This window comes from Muntiacus reevesi, chromosome 2 (genome assembly GCF_963930625.1).
Source record: "Muntiacus reevesi chromosome 2, mMunRee1.1, whole genome shotgun sequence".
Classification (NCBI taxonomy): domain Eukaryota; kingdom Metazoa; phylum Chordata; class Mammalia; order Artiodactyla; family Cervidae; genus Muntiacus; species Muntiacus reevesi.
The window spans coordinates 235,023,156-235,042,088 of NC_089250.1; the positions used below are offsets into that span (position 1 = coordinate 235,023,156).

At 35.8% G+C, this 18,933-nt stretch overlaps 1 protein-coding gene across 2 annotated transcripts in view; it reads right to left on the reverse strand.

Annotated features, from left to right (window-relative positions):
* RPGRIP1L (RPGRIP1 like) overlaps positions 1-18,933 on the reverse strand; it is a 96,381-nt gene that overhangs the window by 70,151 nt on the left and 7,297 nt on the right. For both annotated transcript variants that reach the window (XM_065925348.1, XM_065925349.1), the window contains exons 4-8: positions 17,623-17,921; positions 15,135-15,237; positions 13,450-13,593; positions 2,286-2,391; positions 138-284 (exon numbers count right to left, since the gene is read on the reverse strand). In XM_065925348.1, the coding sequence (XP_065781420.1) occupies positions 138-284; positions 2,286-2,391; positions 13,450-13,593; positions 15,135-15,237; positions 17,623-17,921 (799 nt within the window). The remainder of the gene's footprint in view (positions 1-137; positions 285-2,285; positions 2,392-13,449; positions 13,594-15,134; positions 15,238-17,622; positions 17,922-18,933) is intronic.

Consider the following 18,933-nt stretch of genomic DNA (forward strand, 5'->3'; position numbering starts at 1 on the left):
GGTGTGCTCAAAGTGCCATGGATGTAGTTTAGGATTCTGAAGTCAATATAATATTTAAAATGTCTCTATTTTACTTTTTCAAAACAGTTACAGACAAGTTTTAATGCAACGAATGGCGAAACATTTTAGGAGCTTACCTCTTCTATCCTTCTTTCAGAAAATGTCATGGAACGTAACTGTTTCTCAAGACTGCAGCATTTTAAACGTTGTTCTTTAAGTTGCAGATTTAGCTCATCTCCATTTGCCATTAAGGCATCATGGCTGATCCGGAGAGTTTTTTGCTTCTAAAAAACAAAGAGAAAATCCTTTCAAAACTATTTTTGGATTCTGCTTTGAATGAATGATTACCATTCCAAAAAATGAATTTACTCCATAAGTTCATGTTACACAGTTTATTCTTTATCTTACCAACATTGTATATGTGCTACTGTATTATGTGCTATTATACAATGTATAATGTCTCCATACAAGGTAGTCTTGGCCAAAGGGTTTCATGAAAAGAAAATATTTTAGCACAGTCACACAATGCAGTCTGTTTTTGTCCTTTATTTTTCCCTAGTTTTTTTGACTTGTTGATAGTGACCAGTGAGTAAGTTAGTTTCAGCAGATAATTTTTTTTTTTTCATTTTGCTGTGGGTGCAGTGGTTGGAAATGCTGTCTAAAAGAATGCTGCTGCATGGGTTAAAAATTAATTCTGATCACAAATACTCAAACTGAAAATATTTGTTGCCACACCAGATAAACAGCTTTGGAAGGTTAGCTTCTAATTTTAATACAATTATGAATTTCAATTTCGTAAAATAGATACTGAAGTCTTAATTTCAAAAATTGATCTACTTATGAATATGTTTTAAATTCAGTTTTACATACTTAAATGCCACATACTTCTTTTAGAAATAAAAAAGGTGATTACACTAAAGTCTTTTCACAGAGTCTATATGACCATAACACATAATGCCTCCTCTGCTAATTTAAATCATTAAAGTCCTACTGAAGTTCTTCAATTGTTTAAAAGAAACATGGATATTGACATCCTTGAGTCTAATTTTTGTTAATCTTGGTATTATTATAGCTAGCTTTCTTTGGTCTACCTCAGTGAAGCTGTTGGTCTGAACCTCTCAAATCTCTACCCAATGTCAATCTCAATAGAGGTATCTGTGTTATCAAAGATACTTGCTACTCACGGTATTAAACAAATACCTACAAATAGCTGGAGTCATTGCGAAATGGAAATCAAAACAGATGAAAGTGATAAATGAATGCAGAATCACTCTTTAATTCCTTTCTTAATTCCTCCTTTAGAGATGGCTTTCAACTACATGTATTTTAAACCTCCTTCTTCCATCTAGCTACTGATAGTACTATCGATGCCCCTCTCTAATTAATTTCTCTTTCATACACGCTCATATTTATATGGAAGGCAATGTATTACTTGACATTTCAAGAGGTTACTGCAGGATGGAAAACACTATCCAGAGTATGGTTGAAAGTATTTATCTAATTCAACAGTGAATTTAGGCTTCAGATGACCCTATGCTTTGCATCAATTTACTGCTTTCCTTGTTTCAGACTTCAAAGAAAGTCATATTGCTTAATATGAATTCTGCTCATCTGGAATGCTTTGGAGTTCATTAATTCCAGAAACTATATTAATTATGCAGTGCCAATAAACAGGAATGCTCTGATGGCACATTTCTGTGGGGCCACAGTCCTTGTGAAAACAACCATGGGGACAAGAGTACCACATACTGTCAACCTGAACGGTGAGGATTTAAAACAAATACACTGACAGGTGACGTGATGGGTATTCAAATATTTTCTGAAACTAGTAGTAAAAAAACAAAACACCACATTCAAAATAGACCTAACAAAACTTGGTTATTAGCCTATTCTAAGCACTGACCTATCTTAGATACTTCATAAATGCGTGGAACTGAAGATATATACAAATACATCTAAACCCTCATTGCTCTATGCCCATATGATTTCAGATAAAAGGGTGAAGAATAAATTTTCTGGACATGAGATGATTTATGATAAATGTGTTTATTATTTTAAGATGACACAGGTATTCATAAAGAGTCCAAGCAGTTATTTCTTTAGTTAATTAAGTTATAAATAACTAACCATATCAGAAGGGAAATAATACACACTTGAGAATAAAAAGAGTAATCTTTAAAAATTACTTTTCAGTGTTATGACTATTCTACTTTAAAAAAGTTTGAACACTATTTTTGAACCTCTGTATCTATGTATCACCCTAATAAAATAATTTATTACAATACCTCTTGAAGCTGAATAAATTTTCCTTCCATTACTGAAAGGGCATTGCTTTTCTCCACTAGTTGCTTATGAAGCTTAATCATTTCTACGTTGTCTCGAATGTTTGACCTTCAATGATATATTTAAGAAAAAGACAGACACAGAATTAAAAATGCAAAACAAAAGGAAAAAAAAATCTGTGGTGAGACTATAATTTTTCATTGACTGTTTCATAGAAAAAAATTTACACACATGCATATCAGTCATTGAGGTTTCTAGTTTATTATACACTCAGGATAGACTTACTGTTTAAAACCAACCAATAATCATTCTTAAACTTTCATAAATAAATAGACTCTCAGAGTTTGAAGGGAGCCCTATATTTGATTTTGTCACTTCTGTATAGTATCACTTTATACCGTCTTGAAAGATGTGCAAAAGTACATCAGTCTTTAGCGCAGCCATCATTATGCCACCAAACTTCAGACTTATTTTAAGGAGGGCTATCATATTATTTTCCTCTAAATGAAAAATATGCCATACAGCTACTCATCTTTCCACAACTCCCTCGAAACAAATGGTATCATAAGATTATCATTTATTGGCGTTTCCTCCTGGAGTTCAGACTTTTCAAAATATTTCCAAAAAAAAAGTGACTTAGCATTTTATACTAATAGTGCCCAAAGCTGGCATTTAAATACGTTGCAGATGTGCCTGTGGCTGTAAGAGATCATTTAACGTCCACAGGGTACATAGAAACTCTATATGCTGCAGTACTAGTTTGTATTTTTCCTACTGAGATTAAAGCAAACGTAGAATTTAACAGGAAGATCTTGTTAAAGGTTAATCATAGATCTAAATGAATACCTGTTTTCAAAAGGCATTTATTTTCCTGACAGAGAAAGAAGGTTCCTTAATTTAATATGTTTTACATTCAAAAGTATTTTAAAAATTGTGAGGCTTGGTTTTAGACTTCATTTTCTAAGAAAAATAAACACAAAAATCTTAAGTTCAGAAAATATTTCAGTATTTAAAGTAAGTAATTTTACTTCCAAAACTTATCTAGTATACACATATTGGAAAAATTGTCACAACGCCCTACTGGAACCAGAAAATGGACTACAAAGCTCACACATCTGTAAACCAGCTGAGGACTTGAAATACTTAATTTTCCTCTTTGATATTTGAAAGTTCATTGTATTTTGGCATCGGACAGTTAGTTGTCCTCACACAGAAGATAAACAAGTCCAAGAACCTGGATCTTGCCCAAGGTACAGTCTTAGCACAATGTTAAAATAATTATGTGTCTAAAACATGTTATCTAGTAGTTCTGAGCACACATTCAACAGTATACTCACCAATATTCCCCTCAGTATTATTTTTACTTACTAAAAAAATAATAATAATATGAAGGGAAAATATTTTTTGACTAGGTCGATAGAAAATATTCACATTTTTTCATATTTAAAAGTTGAAATTAACTTATGTTTTCTCCAGAATTATTTGGTTTGACTGCTCAACAGTGAGTGACATTTACTATTACAGAAGGACAGAATATTGTTCAAATAATTTCAATCTCTACTTATATTTTCAGCTGTAATTCATCTCTTATTTTTCTTGTTTTTAAGCATGTTAATATTTTCAAGATTAAATATATGTGTATGAATAACAACTAGTATGTGATGACACTGACAAAAAATTAAGCCCCAACAACTCATTCAGCCTCATAGGGCCATATAAACAGCAGGTTTTAATTTTGAATTTTCTTTGTCAGACAAAGGCCAGTAAGTATCTTAGAAAAACTTTCAGTGGTCTAATTGGTAGATGTTTTCTTGTATATTTCCTAAAGTCCTCAGAGTTTAAACTTTTCATAATATTGCCAAGAAAGGTGATTTGATGTTTTATACTAATGATGCCCAATGAGTAGGCACAAATACAACAGAAGCAGTATTTAGAAAACAATGATAACAATGTGGTACTTTAAATAAAAAATCAGTTCATTACAGAGTACACCTATTCTGAAACAACACAGCACCTGGAAGTCTTTAATAACTATTCTAAAGTTTTAGGGGCTCTATACATAATGGCTGGGGCTTCTCAGGTAAAAAAAATCCACCTCCCAATGCAGGAGGCTCAAGAGACCCAGGTTTGATCCCTGGGTCGGGAAGATCCCCTGGAATAGGAAATGGTAATTCGCTCTAGTATTCTTGCCTGCAAAATTCCACGGACAGAGGGGTCTGGCGGGCTACAGTCAATGGGGTCGCAGAGAGTTGGACACAACTGAGGGGCTAAGCATGACAGATAATGGTTATCATTATGATGGGGTGTCTCTGACGGTGACAGTGAAAAGGAAATATAACTTGCTGTTAAGCTGAGAGTGAAGAGTCGATGATACAAAGCGCATGAAAGTGAAAAGCAACACTGTGATGAATGTGGCCCGGTCTTCAGAAAGGTGTACAACGAAAAATCATCTCAGACCTGCCCATCAACATTTTTACACAGATGGAATACAGTAAAAGAATGCGGGTGTATGTGAGAGAGGAAAAAGGGAAGGAGATGTCACGGAAAGGAATATGAGAAGGATACTTGAAGGCAAGAGGGAGCTAGAGTCCTTGCTAAGTGGCTGGTCCTGGACCTCTGCCTGTGAGGAAGGCCTCAGGTCGGCCTCCTCTGAAGAGCAGAGACAGACAGGGCTAATTTTATGAACAATATTTTAAGTGACCACCACATAATATGTTCCTGCCCTGTTCTATGCACTATGAAGGGAACATCAAGTCTTCAGGATGATGCCATTTGAACAGAAAGAACAACGCAGAGCAAACACATTCAGATGAACTCAGATGGTCACGCACCAATTCATACATGCTGCATTATACATGGTGAAATGATCTGCAAATGGATATTAAGCACACTAATTAGGTGCTTTGTGAAAATAAATTTCTCATATTTTTCAACAAGGATTTTGAAGAAAAAAAAACTATAAAAAAATTAAGTTGGAAAATGTGGTTTCTTTTCTTTTGCAGATATATTATTTAGAATTATGATCAAATCTTTTAAAACTATGAGAAGAGCTGTTGGCCCATCTCTAAGATTAAAAGCAAACTAAAGTAAATTAGATTTTATGTTGAAAAAAGTAATCCAGCTCTCAAACCTATGTGCCAAGTTTCTCTCATATAATTTGAAACAGTCAAGCAATAAACTCTGGAAGAGGAATTTCTAATGGAAGCCTTGAAAACACTTGACTCCAGCTCTGCTACTGGGTGCCATAATAAATCCAGAAACTTAAAACCTCAAATATACTGGAGAAGAAAAAACTTTCAGTGGTGCTATGTAATGTATAGTCTAATATGAAAGTTTAAGAAGTCCAAATCTTTGCTCCAGTGAAAGTTTCTAATACTTCACTTCCTAGGCACATAGTTGCTCCCCGCCTTCACATCCGTCAACAGTTCTTTCTTGGCTACAGTAGGGATTATGAATGCTAAAAAAAAGCTTCTTGATTATTTGATGCAAAAATGTTATAATACCATTTTTAGCACCATTTAGCACCAATTAGAAGGGAAGGTTTTAGAATACAAAAGGTAGGCTATGGAATTCTGGAAAGTTGTTAGGTAAGATATTTATGAGATAGAATGAAGAGGTTCTTTCTGAGTAATAGTTTTAGGCTGACTAAATTTGGAGGATAAGCTTGAAAATAATCTTAGAATAAAGAAAAACTCCAGTTTTTTTTTTTTTTTTTAAGAGTGGCAGACAGTCTCTAAGCATACAGGTCATTCCTAGCTCTTATTAGGGAGACACATGTGTGCTAAGTCACTTGAGTTGTGTCCGACTCTGTGTGACCCACTGACTATAGCCTGCCAGGCTCCTCTGTCCATGGAATTCTCCAGGAATGAATACTGCAGTGGGTTGCCATGCCCTTCTCCAGGGGATCTTCCCGACCCAGGGACTGAATTCATGTCTGTCTCCTGTCAATAAAGGACAGAAATGGTATGCACCTAACAGAAGCAGAAGATATTAAGAAGAGGTGCAAGAATACACAGAACTATACAAAAAAGATCTTTATGACCCAGATAACAAAAATGGTGTGATTACTAACCTAGAGCCAGACATCCTGGAGTCCAAAGTTAAGGATGCATCACTACGAACAAAGCTAGTGGAGGTGATGGAGTTCCAGCTGAACTATTTCAAATCCTGAAAGATGATGCTGTGAAAGTGCTGCACTCAATAGGCCACCAGATTTGGAAAACTCAGCAGTGGCCACAGGACTGGAAAAGGTCAGTTTTCATTCCAATCCCAAAGAACGGCAATGCCAAAGCATGTTTAGACTACTGCACAATTGTACTCATCTCACACGCTAGCAAAATATCGCTCAAAATTCTCCAAGCTAGGCTTCAACAGTACATGAATCGAGAACTTCCAGATCTTCAAACTGGATTTAGAAAAGGCAGAGGAACCAGAGATCAAATAGCCAACATCCTCTGAAAAAGCAAGAGAATTCCAAAAAAAGATCTGCTTCATTGACTATGCTAAAGCCTTTGACTGTGTGGATCAAAACAAAGTGTGGAAAGTTCTTAAAGAGATGGGAATACCAAACCACCTAACCTGACTCCTGAGAAATCTATATGCAGGTCAGGAAGCAACAGTTAAAACCAATCATGGAACAATGGACTGGTTCCAAATTGCTAAAGGAGTACATCAAGCCTGTATATTGTCACCCTGCTTATTTAACTTATATGCAGAGTACATCATGAGAAATACTGGGCTGGGTGAAGCACAAGCTGGAATCAAGATTGCTGGGAGAAATATCAATAACCTCAGATATGCAGATGACACCACACTTATGGCAGAAAGTGAAGAGGAACTGAAGAGCCTCTTAACGAAAGTGAAAGAGGAGAGCAAAAAGGCTGGCTTAAAACTCAACATTCAAAAAACTAAGTTCATGGCATCCAGTCCCATCACTTCATGGCAAACAGAAGGGGAAACAATGGAAACAGTGACAGACTTTATTTTCCTGGGCTCCAAAATCACAACCAAGAAATTCAAAGATGTTTACTCCTTGGAAGAAAAGCTATGACAAACCTAGATAGCATATTAAAAAGCAGAGACAGTATTTTGCCAGCAAAGGTCTGTCTAGTCAAAGCTATGGCTTTTCCAGTAGTCATGTATGGATGTGAGAGTTGGACAATAAAGAAAGCTTAGCACCGAAGAACTGATGCTTTTGAACTGTGGTGCTGGAGAAGACTCTTGAGAGTCCCTTGGACTGCAAGGAGATCAACCCAGTCAATCCTAAAGGAAATCCATCCTGAATATTCATTAGAAGGACTGGTGCTGAAGCTGAAGCGCCAATACTTTGGCCACCTGATGCAAAGAACTGACTCATTGGAAAAGACTCCGCTGGGAAAGACTAAAGGCGGGAGAAGGGGATGACAGAGGATGAGATGGCTTGATGGCATCACTGACTCGATGGACATGAGTTTGAGCAAGCTCTGAGAGTTGGTGATGGACAGGGAAGCCTGGTGTGCTGCAGTCTTATGCGGTCGCACAGAGTTGGACATGACTGAGTGACTGAACTGAACTGCACTGTCTCCTGCATTGGCAGGAGACACAGATAACAATAGAGTATCACTCCTGAACAGAATTACAGGAGGTTACTAGAAAATTAGACGAAATAAGCTCCACTAAAAGAGTTGAGCAGAGTCTATTTGAAAGGTCATGACTTTGCTCAAAAATGCAACTTTAGTTCATGGGTGAAAATAATGCTCCCTCATTTTAGATGCATAAAGGAAAAAGCCTGTATGTGTATGCTTATTTGCCTGTGGATCACATCTTTCTTGGGGTACTGGGTCAAAACATAAATAAGGACTCAATATTTTCTTATTCTCAAACACCCACAGGGAACGGGAGGGGACAGTTATATAGGCCTTTCTACATGGATATAATCATACTCTACTGAAAATAGAGGGAGCACTCCCAAAGACTGGTTGGGGACAGGAAGAACCCAAATCCTGGCTCATCTTCTTAAGAGGCCATTTTGAAGATCAAGATTGTGGGTTCTGACCAGTCATGAGAATTTGAGAATTATATTCACTATATCAAAAAGCCCAGTGAGAAACGTAGACTTACTGGCAATTGAGTTGTACAAGTGAACTAAAGGCCTTATGTTGTTTTTATTTTTTGAGGGAATTATAGCAAATCAGTGCAAAATTATAGGCCATGTCACAATTATCTTGAAATGATTAGCATGGTACAGGTTTTGGATGAAAAAAAAAAACAAATTGATTAAATTAATATATACTGCTTAGTTAAGAGGCAAAATCTTTCAGAATCACAAGGTCCCTGGGGACAAAAGCAACTGTTGTTTTAAAGGACAGAGAACCACTTACTCATTTCAGCCTCTTCATTTCACAGCTAGGTAGCTAACTGAGGCTTAGAGAAGTAAAGCATTCTGCCAGAGTTTCTACATGAGGGAGCCAGGTCTAAGAGATGAATTCTTCCCACTCTTGTGCTTCCTTCCTCTGAGATGTTCCTAAGTTTTAGCTTTCCTTCCACTATCAAGTACACTCTAATATATTAGTTACTATTAATTTTGATAATTTCTGTGGTTTAAATTTTGGGAAACATGCCAAGCAGCTATCACAAAAAAATCTTAGATAACAGTCATAATAAAAAACATGGGGATAAAAGACAGTATTTGAGCTTGATAACTTTTCACTAGGCAAATTCTAAGGTATTCAAAACACCAGTAGGAACTTGTTGGATATGTTTTTTAAAGATGACAGATCACCTCTCTGTATCAATGATGTCTACATGGTTATCCCTAGCCCCAGTTTCCCTTCCATCCGAGAGCCAGATGTGCCCTCTAAGTTAGGGGGCTGGGTAATCAGACAAATCCAAATGGACGGGCACTCTGCAAACAACCATGATCAGTGGTCTGGAAGACTAGCGAACCTCTCGAGAATGAGGGAAACATAAAAGTCGTGATGATTAATTACAATATATGCTACTTGGTTGGATATGAGATTAAAACAAAGAAAAACAAAAGAAAAGTAGCAATTAAAAACAAAATAGCTATCAAGGCCATTAATGGGATAATGGGGAAATCTGAATATGGACTGTGTATTTAAGATAATGCTGTTGTATCATTCATTGTGAAACGTCCTGAATGTGTGACAGTTGTCCTGTGGTTATGTAGGAAGATGTCCTTGTTTATAGAAGGTGCTTAGCAGCGTAGAGAGGGTGACATGATATATGCACCTAACTCTCAGAGAGAGAGAGAAAACAGAGGGAAGGAGGGGAGTGGGCCTGTGCCTGAGTGGGCAGAATGCAGGACAGGCTGTGTCATTCATAAACATGCCAAGGGGTGAAAGGTATGTGTATTCAAGGTACTAATTCTTGCAACTTTGCTGTAGGTTTGCCATTTTTCAAAATGAAATGCTGGGGAAGACCTCTGAGTGCCAGGAAGTAATCTGTGTCTGTGCAGAGCTGGAAAGATGGGAGCCCCGAAAGCCAAGCTGCTTTGTATACTGCACGGCTGCAAAAGGTCTCTGTGTTTTTAAGATCCGACAATGTGCCGTCAACCAAAGGAAAGAGGACAAGTCAGGGTGTCTGAAATATTTATGGGTTAAATTTCTTCCAGTGGGACATTTTGGCACTTACATGATTTTTAATTAAGAAGGTAAACACCCTAACATTTACTTAAAAAAAAACAAACACTTAGTATAAACTAGTTACACATTTGGTAACAGTATAAATATTTTGGGAATTGAAAAAGTCAGTAAAAGGTAAAATCATCCTGATTTTAATGTTCATGTACATGTGTTCACTGGTTACTGCTTTGCATTTAATTTAAGACGGCCTTTTTAATAAGCAGAAAATGTGCATTTTTATATTGTTTAAATTTTAATATGGATTTTTGTTCAAAACAACACAGACATTCAGGCTACTTGTAAATGATACAAGATTTTTTGCTAATGAGGCATTATGTAGAACATATGCAAAAATCACAACTCAGTCTTCCAAAATAGACCACAATAACAGGAAAAAACATGATTTTAATAAAAAAGAGCAGTACTGGGCTTTTACTTCAAAGCAATTAAGGGCTTTGGATAACCAAAAGTTTATGTCAAGCTGATGCCAAACCAAACTGGTCTATTAAACACATACTACGAAGAGTTTCTGTAATATTCTATGAAAAGGCTCTTTGCCATAAATATCAGGCACCACACTCTGAAGATTACAACTACTTTAGGTTCATGTTTGAGAACAAGGAGTCCAACATTCAGATCAGACTTCTAGAATTTCAAATCTGAAATAGTGTACCCGTGAAAGAGAAGTTTAAATATGTTTTCCATTTTGTGATTTTTCTCTACAGTAAATTATACCAAGTCTTATATTCTCCCCAACATTTTTCAACAGTTTTCCATTAGTCTCAAAAAAATTGCTGTTACACATAAAATTCTGAGCTATGTGTAAACATATAAGAAAAAAAAAAAGACTTGAAGGCCCTTATTTGAAGTCATTTCTTCAGTTTTCAACAGCTGTATCTCAAGAAGCAATATGTTATTCATAGGTACCCTTCCTTCTAAGCAAATAACCAGTAATTTTCAATTTATAAAATCTGTGAGGTAGGGTGTAAGTTGCTTGCTTTCTTTGGTCTCTGCAACAAAAGTTTCTCTAACTGTAATATTTTCTCTATCCTTCACATTAAGTGACAAAAAATCAGGGTGAATAATACAATCCCCTAAAGAAAGCCTTAGTTTACTTTGTAAGGAAAACTTTTCTCTGTGTATATGCTGATGTCTCCTGCCAACAACGCGTATACTGGAAAATATGCAGACCTGTCTGTTACTCTAGTTCTGCTGTTATCTAGTCCTAGGACTGAAAAACTCTTGGATTTCCCTTTCAATTAACACTAAACACTAGTTCTCAGATGATCATATCCCTTTGGAAGGGGGAACGGCCAACATAGGGTCAATCTTACCCTTTGGGAAGTTAAGAAATACAAGACATTGGGATTTCCTGGTGACTCAGAGGTAAAGAATCCGCCTGCAATGCAGGAGACATGGGTTCAATCCCTGGTTTGGGAAGATCCCTTGGAGAAGGAAATGGCTATCCACTCCAATATTCTTGCCTGGAGAACTCCATGGATAGAGGAGCCTGGTGGGCTATAGTCCATGGGGTTGCAAACATGACTTAGTGACTGAGCAGGCATGCAACTGAGAAAGTAGTTTGATAACCTTGCGTTCAGCTGTTGAGGAATGGCTCCAAGCTTGGGCTTGGACTAATGCAGTTTTTATATTCAGATAATATTTAAATACAGTTGTTGGCAATTCATTAAAATCACCATATTCAGTGTTGGGGGTCTTTAGCACTGTTCTTCACAAGGAACTATTTCTTGGTTTTCCAAGAAGGCTAAGTTTTTTCTTAGGGGGAACATGGGTAATTCCCAGGTATTTAAAACCCTGGTTCAAGGCCAGGGTTCAAATCACATTCCCTAATACAAATATAATTCTCAAAAATATTCATTTTTTTTTTTTTGCTCTGCACTTAGAAGGGTATAGAAATGTTAACATATAGAATTTCATTACATAATTTTACACATAACTTTTTAGGAATAGAAATTAGTAGAGATAATATTAATCTCTTAAATCTCTGCAATAAAAGGTTCACTTTATTTTTTTAAAAAACAAATCTATTATGTATCTTAGCTTTTTCAAATATTACCATGTGAGGTTAGTTTGTGAAAAGAGAATTAAACTCTGATTCTGAAATGAAAAAGTGGAAAATCACGCTTGGTTTTTCAAGAACCTAGTCACATAAGCATGATATCACTTGGTAAGGGGAAAACTAAACAGAGAATCTAGGACTGGTTTAAAAAAAACATAGAGAAATAGAAGAAACAAAAAAGATCTAATAGTCATATGCAATGTGTAGACCTCATTTGGATTCTCACTCAAACAAAGAGCAAGAAGTCACCTTCAGAGAGGCTGGAATATAAAATAGTTATTAGATGGTGTCAAGGAATTGCTGTTGATTTTGTTAGGTGTGATAATGGCATGGTGATTACGTTTAAAATTCCTTATCAGATAGAGCAAATATACTAAAGTATATACAGGCGTGAGGACATGATATTTGATACAGGCTAATTAATTAAAGAACATGAAGGTGGAGGAAAGATGAAGCAAGACAGGTTAACATGCTGATAACTGTTAAAGCTGAATGATGAGCATATGAGATTTCAACATATTACTCTTTCTGCCTTTGGATATGCTTGTTCCAAACAAAAAAGAAAATGGCCAAAAGGAAGAAAATAATTCAAGAAAGAATACAGTAAAAAGGTAAAGTCTTATTGGAAGAACAGCATGGAAGCACAAAAATGAGAAGAGGTATTAGAAAGCAACAAATGACAAAAGAGGATGGGAAAGAAAACACTACATAATATCCAACATCACGAATGAAGAGGCAGGACTTCCCCGGTGGTCCACTGGTTAAGAATCCACCCGCAGGTGCAGGGGACACGGGTTTGATCCCTGGTCTGGGAAGATTCCATGGGCAACTAAGTCCGTTTGCTGAACAACTGAAGCCTACACACCCTAGAGCCAGTGGCAACAAGAGAAGCCACTGCAGTGAGAAGCCCACACACCACAGCAACAAACACCCAGTGTAGCCATAAATAAATACTTGTTAAAAAAAAAAAATGCAGGGGCAGCAAGGAGACTACTGAAGGGCCCCAATGTCACCATAATGATCAGCATAATTCAATGCAAACTCTGAATGTAAGGAGAGGTAACATCTTTATGGGATGGAGAAAACAGGTACTGCACTATAGAATTTACTACCTTTCACGGGTGGGAAAGAAGCTTGAACAAGGTTGGGCTTATTCACAAGGTATGCTAACAGCTGAGTCCTTGTCACACATATTTTTCTTGGGAGGTACAATCAAATGGTCTCGGAGCTTCCTATGGGTTTGGTAAACGAGCAAAGGAAAAAAGGACGAGGCAGAGTAGGTTAGGGAAAAATGCCATTACACTTGAGCTGTTGATAACAGTAGGTCTGGAGCAGGCTTATATGAAGAATGCTAAGTAACAACATGAGTTTTTAAATAGACTGGACTTATCCTTCTACGGCACATGATAAAATATTTTAAACTAATTTTGACCTTATCAAAGTGCTATTTCTATTTTAACATACCTTTGATCTGTAGCCTGCTGTTCTCGAATCTGAAGAAGAGATAACTCAATTTCATTTTCTTTTCTCCTCAACTGAGTTTTCAGGATCTCCGCCAAGTGCTCTAACTCTTCTATCTGGCCTCTCTGTGACTCAATAACATTTTCTCTGAAATAAAGAATCTTTACAAGAATTTGTAGTTTGAGGCAAAATCTGCAGGATTTAAGATCAGTACAAAGAAAGTGCTTCATAGTAAAGGGTAAGCAAAAGTTAAACATTTTAGCTTAACTGTTTCTGAACATAGTGAAATAGTAGCAGATTAAATCTGATGATCTGGGAGGACATATGGAAGAATTCAAGGGCTTCCCTGGTGGCTCAGCAGTAAAGAATCTGTCTGCCAATGCAGGAGACGAGGGTTCGATCCCTGGTTCAGAAAGATCCCCTGGAGTAGAAAATGGCAACCCACTCCAGTATTCTTGCCTGGGAAATCCCAAGGGCAGAGGAAGCTGGTGGGCTACAGTTCAGTGAGTAACAAAGAGTTTGACATGACTTAGCGACTAAACAGCAACAACAAAATGAAAGAATTCAAGGTACTGCTTTATATTAGATAATGTCTTAGGCAATGGGTTAAAGTGCAGTTTAATTCAACATAGTATTTATTGGTTACTTACTATACACTCTGTGATCTGGTCATCTTAAGATAATTTATGCACCTTTGTTCTTTTATATGCACACTTGCCTATACCACCCAAATTAATGCTTCATAGAGAGAAGGCAAGAAATTTGCAAAACATAACTTAGTGGTCTTTGGTTTATATTTTCTCTCTACCAGGTCTGGCAGCATCCCAGTGTACTGAGCCTCAGCACTGGTTTGAACCCTGGCTTTTCTGCTAACAGGTAACAAGGTTAGGCTAGTCTTTTAGTTTTATTGACTCACAGGCAATCATTACTGTAATTGGTATTTAAAATATTCAAAAGAAAAAAAATTAAGCCCATATTATTCTTAAGCAGCTTTCTAAAATATGATATTCTTTGTCTCATATTTTCTCTCCTCATTGAGAATTGTGACTTTTTGATGATCCAGGTGAAGACCTGTACTGTAGATAAGGTAGATTCTTATCTTTATTTGTGTGACTTACAGACACTGAGATTACCATGAGGCTTTCATTAACAGAAAAGTAAGCTAAATGTGGCAGAAGTAACTTTTTTGAAACCATAGTATGATGAAGAATGAAGTACCGTAGAATCACAGTGAAACAAAATCTGAAATCCATATGTATTTGATAGCTTCAAACTTTTAAGCCACTCCCTCCAATTCTTTTTTTAAACCACAGAAAGGCTAATTAATTCATGATCTAAAAAAAAAAGAAAAAAAAACTACCTGTAATTCTTCTGAGAATGAAAATGTTGCCTCTAAAGCTTATACTATTCTAAATGACTGGCCTTTATGCCATTCCTTTGAGGGGGAAATTATAATAAAGAGAACTATTCTCTCTATATATGCTTCCATTGATGCAGTTGGTTAAGATATTCATTTTCCTCATTGTACTGCAAGCATGCTATGAAATACCTGCTCTTGACTCACATATCTAGCTGGAGGAAATTTTTTGTATATAAACCAATTTTGTTTAAGAAAAAGGAGAGGGAGGGATCAAAAGAGACATGATCAATATACAGTGGTCTAAAGTGATCACATAAAGCATACATACAAATTTCTTATTTCTCCTCTGGCTTCTTTGAGTAAACTGTTGCCATATTTTGTAGGCATGGGTTGCACAGTTTCTCCTACATCTGTATCTTGGAATTTAATACCTAAAAATAAATTAATAGGATCATACAAGTGAAGTTAGAAAAGAAGGACCCTTGATTTGCTATCGTAAGGAAATCTGTAATATAAGCAAGTCTCTTCCATACTGAGAGATGCGGGCTCACAGTACAGAGAATTAGACATACATTGCCAAAGGAACTGTTAGATCTCAGCTACCATCTGGCATTAAACAAAGCACAGCACCAAGTACTGCTCATTTAACAAATTCTACTATGTAAACCAAATTACCCAGAAATACTTTTATTCAACTTACATCTAGAACTTCTGAAGTAAATTCTGAAAGAACCAAAGTTTTAAATTTAGGTCTTTACAATATAACCTGAGGTATGAAGGAAAAAGTTTTCAAAACCATGATTTATTAATTTATTTTTTTAGTATTTTTGGTAAAGGTTTTTTTATTTCTAAATTACTCATTCACACCATTTGACTTTACGTTCTGAACCTTACCCTTATTTGTGTGACTCGTAGATACTGTGAACATAAGTAAAAATGTTTCCCCTATTTTGATTTATTTTACCTTAATAAGAAAATCCATATTTCAACAAAGGTAAGTTGAGATCATTAATAAGATTCCAAATAAAACATTTTGTTGCTGCACTTACATACAATTTTGCTTATAAAAATAATTATATGTAATTTTTATAAACCTAATCCCATTGTTAAAAAAAAGAGACATTCTTTTAATTATAAAAGTTACTTCACACTTATACAATAATTAAATGATTAGCTTTTGGTAAATAAAGTAAGTGAATACAAAGAAAATTTTAGTCTATATGAGTAACATTTTCAAGTCTCTTCTGTTCTTCTGTTCTCTTCTGCTCTGTGGCTCTTCCCTAAGGAGACACTTCTATCAAACAATTTAGACAGCAATTCATAGCACTAATACCTTGTCATGCTAACCTAATATTTGGGCACTGTCTTTATTTAGTACAAATAGACCATAGGGATCATCTTTCCCAAGTCACAGGTGACAAAACTAAGGTTCAGAGAGGATAAATGACTATTTAAAGGTAAAAAAATCATGGGAGACCTACCATCTCCTGACCTTTCTTCTAATCTGGTATTATCACTCCATTTTACAGATGGGGAAAATGAGGCTCTGGGAAGTCAAGTGCTATCTTGATGTAAACAGCTAATTAGCAGACGAATGTATTTTTGATTTATAATTCATTATGATTACTCTGATTATATTCAAAGCCTATTGCCAACTTCACATAGGTCGGAGTAGCCAAGCCCTTTCATCCTGCAGCTGCCTCCTGCCTGCATGGAGGCCTTATTGACTTCAAAGGAACCCTGTCTAGGGAACAGATAGTGTTAACATTTTGGCTTGCAGAAAAAAAATAGGACAAATTTTTCTCTTTTTCTGTTCAGATGGTGTTTTTTATTCCCTCGATGAATTGAAATGAAAGTTTTACATGATTTTTTATTTCCCTAAAAATGTTTGGTCTTTATGTGAAGTACATTCCAAACAAAGATGAATTAGAACTAAAATTCTATTTCCTTCCCTGGTAGTTGTAATGAAAAAAAATTAACTTTTTGCTTTTTGCTTTTTTATTGACTTTTTGCTTCATTAAAAATAAAGTTTGTGGGTGGAGAGAGCAATTTTTATTAGAAATACGTACGTTCTGTGTATATTACTGAGTCTTCTATATGCAATTGAATTGCACTGTAAGCTGGGTAGGTTTTAGGTGATTCATTTTCAACATAAGGAGAGTGATTGACCAATGATGATTTTTTGGAGTTGGAAGACTTTTACGGTCACTTGTTTACATCCTTTTATTCCACATGCAAAGAAAACTCGAGTTCAGAATCACTAGAAGACCTGCCCAAGGTCACCAAGGACACAACTTTTTAAACCCCTAGTTATGTGCACATTCCATGGTCAAGCTGCCTCTCATGTTGAGAAAAATTTAAATTCTGTAAAATTTATGGAAGGCCTTTGGACAAAGAACTTAAGTGTGATCATTCAGAACAACAGTGTGACTATATAAGCAAACTAGTGGTTTCTCCATTTGCCTGAATCAATGCGATTTTCATCACTGACTATAAAAACCAACTAAAACTCAACTAAACCTGTATTTTACGTAATTTTGTATGAGCTTCTTTTCCCTGTTAGGATGAATACTTATGTTCAATGTTTTACTAGACATATTTGAGCATGATCTAGTGATTCTTATATAAAATGACCTTCATGTTAATGTGATTTTATAAAAAAATCAGAAAAACGATTTTTTCTCTTTTGAAAGATGCTTAAAAACATGAATAATGTAGAAATAAAACTGTGTGTGTGTGTATGTATGTATGTATGTATGTGAGTGTAAAACAACCTATTAATTTAAATTTAGGATTTAATGTAAGCTTTAGTTTACCTTTCCTGGGGCATTCCTGTAAGCCTGCATTTTCATTCATTCTTCTACGCCCGGTGTTAACACGAGACTGCACATAACTGTACGGAGTGTGCCTGTGACTCTGGATCTGAAGTTGCTGCTTGGTTGAAATTAGTCTGCTTTTGAGAACTTCATTTTGTCTTTCAAGCTCATGAACTTTCTCTTGCAGCTGCTCAATCATTTCTTCCATTTCCACATCTCTTCCCAACCGCTTGGGGCCGCCACCAACCTGTTCATATCTTTTCTTGTCATTAACTAGCCGTATTAACTTGGTGGCCATTCTAGGGAAATAATAAAAAGATGAAAAGGAATGTGAGAAGTCAGCATAAAATGCATTCTGTTGAAAGGAACATAATCACTGTGAAGACTTCAGTGCAGAACCTGAATAATAAATTTCAGGTTTTGATGTAACTATTACTGCCTGTGAAGAATCCTTTGATGATAATTGAAACCACTGGGCAACAATCTGCTTTATAGCACTGACAAATAACAGTTTCCTAAGGCTTATCATTTAAGGTTAGTAAAGAGAGGACACATATTTACTCCATATGTTCCTCAAATGCAATTTTTAACGCATGACCTTATGTAGGAATGCTGTATGCACTTAAATGTAGCTACAGATTGTGGATGTGGTGGGTTATATCTGCAAGCCACAGTGAGTTAAAACTTTTCAAAAGTGTATTAAGACTATGCAGCATTTAGGTGATATACTGTTTTCAGTTTCTCTGGGATTAAGATATATTACAAATGTAAAAATGTTAGAATGCATAGATACATATTAAAAGTCCAATGAGAAATTAAAAAGAAACCCAAATGCACCATTAAATGTTGCTCAGTGCTCCAGCAACATGCCTGTTTAACGGTAGAAAATAATTAGACACACAAAAAAATATTATTTCAATGTTGCTTTTAAATTTAGACATACACTGTGCTTTTGACATCTCAGGAGTTTATACCTTTGATTCTTTTAAGTTTTGATAAAAACTGGTTAGACAGAACAAAAGACAGAAAGGGCACATGGGGGTGATGTAATATACACGTACAGAAAACATGCTTGACAGTGAATGGAAAAATCTTGGCAGTACAAGAAAGAAAAGGTGGCTTTGATGAGAGACACAAGTTCAAGACTTTACAAAATTGGTCGCACATCTTCAATAGCTGATTCTAGTTTATAGTGAATCTATTTTTATAAAGACCCAGACAGGAGATTGAAAATAAAAACACACTTCATTTTTCTTTAAACGGAGTTTTGCTTTATTTTAGCCTGGTTATGGACAGAAGCTTTTACTTAAG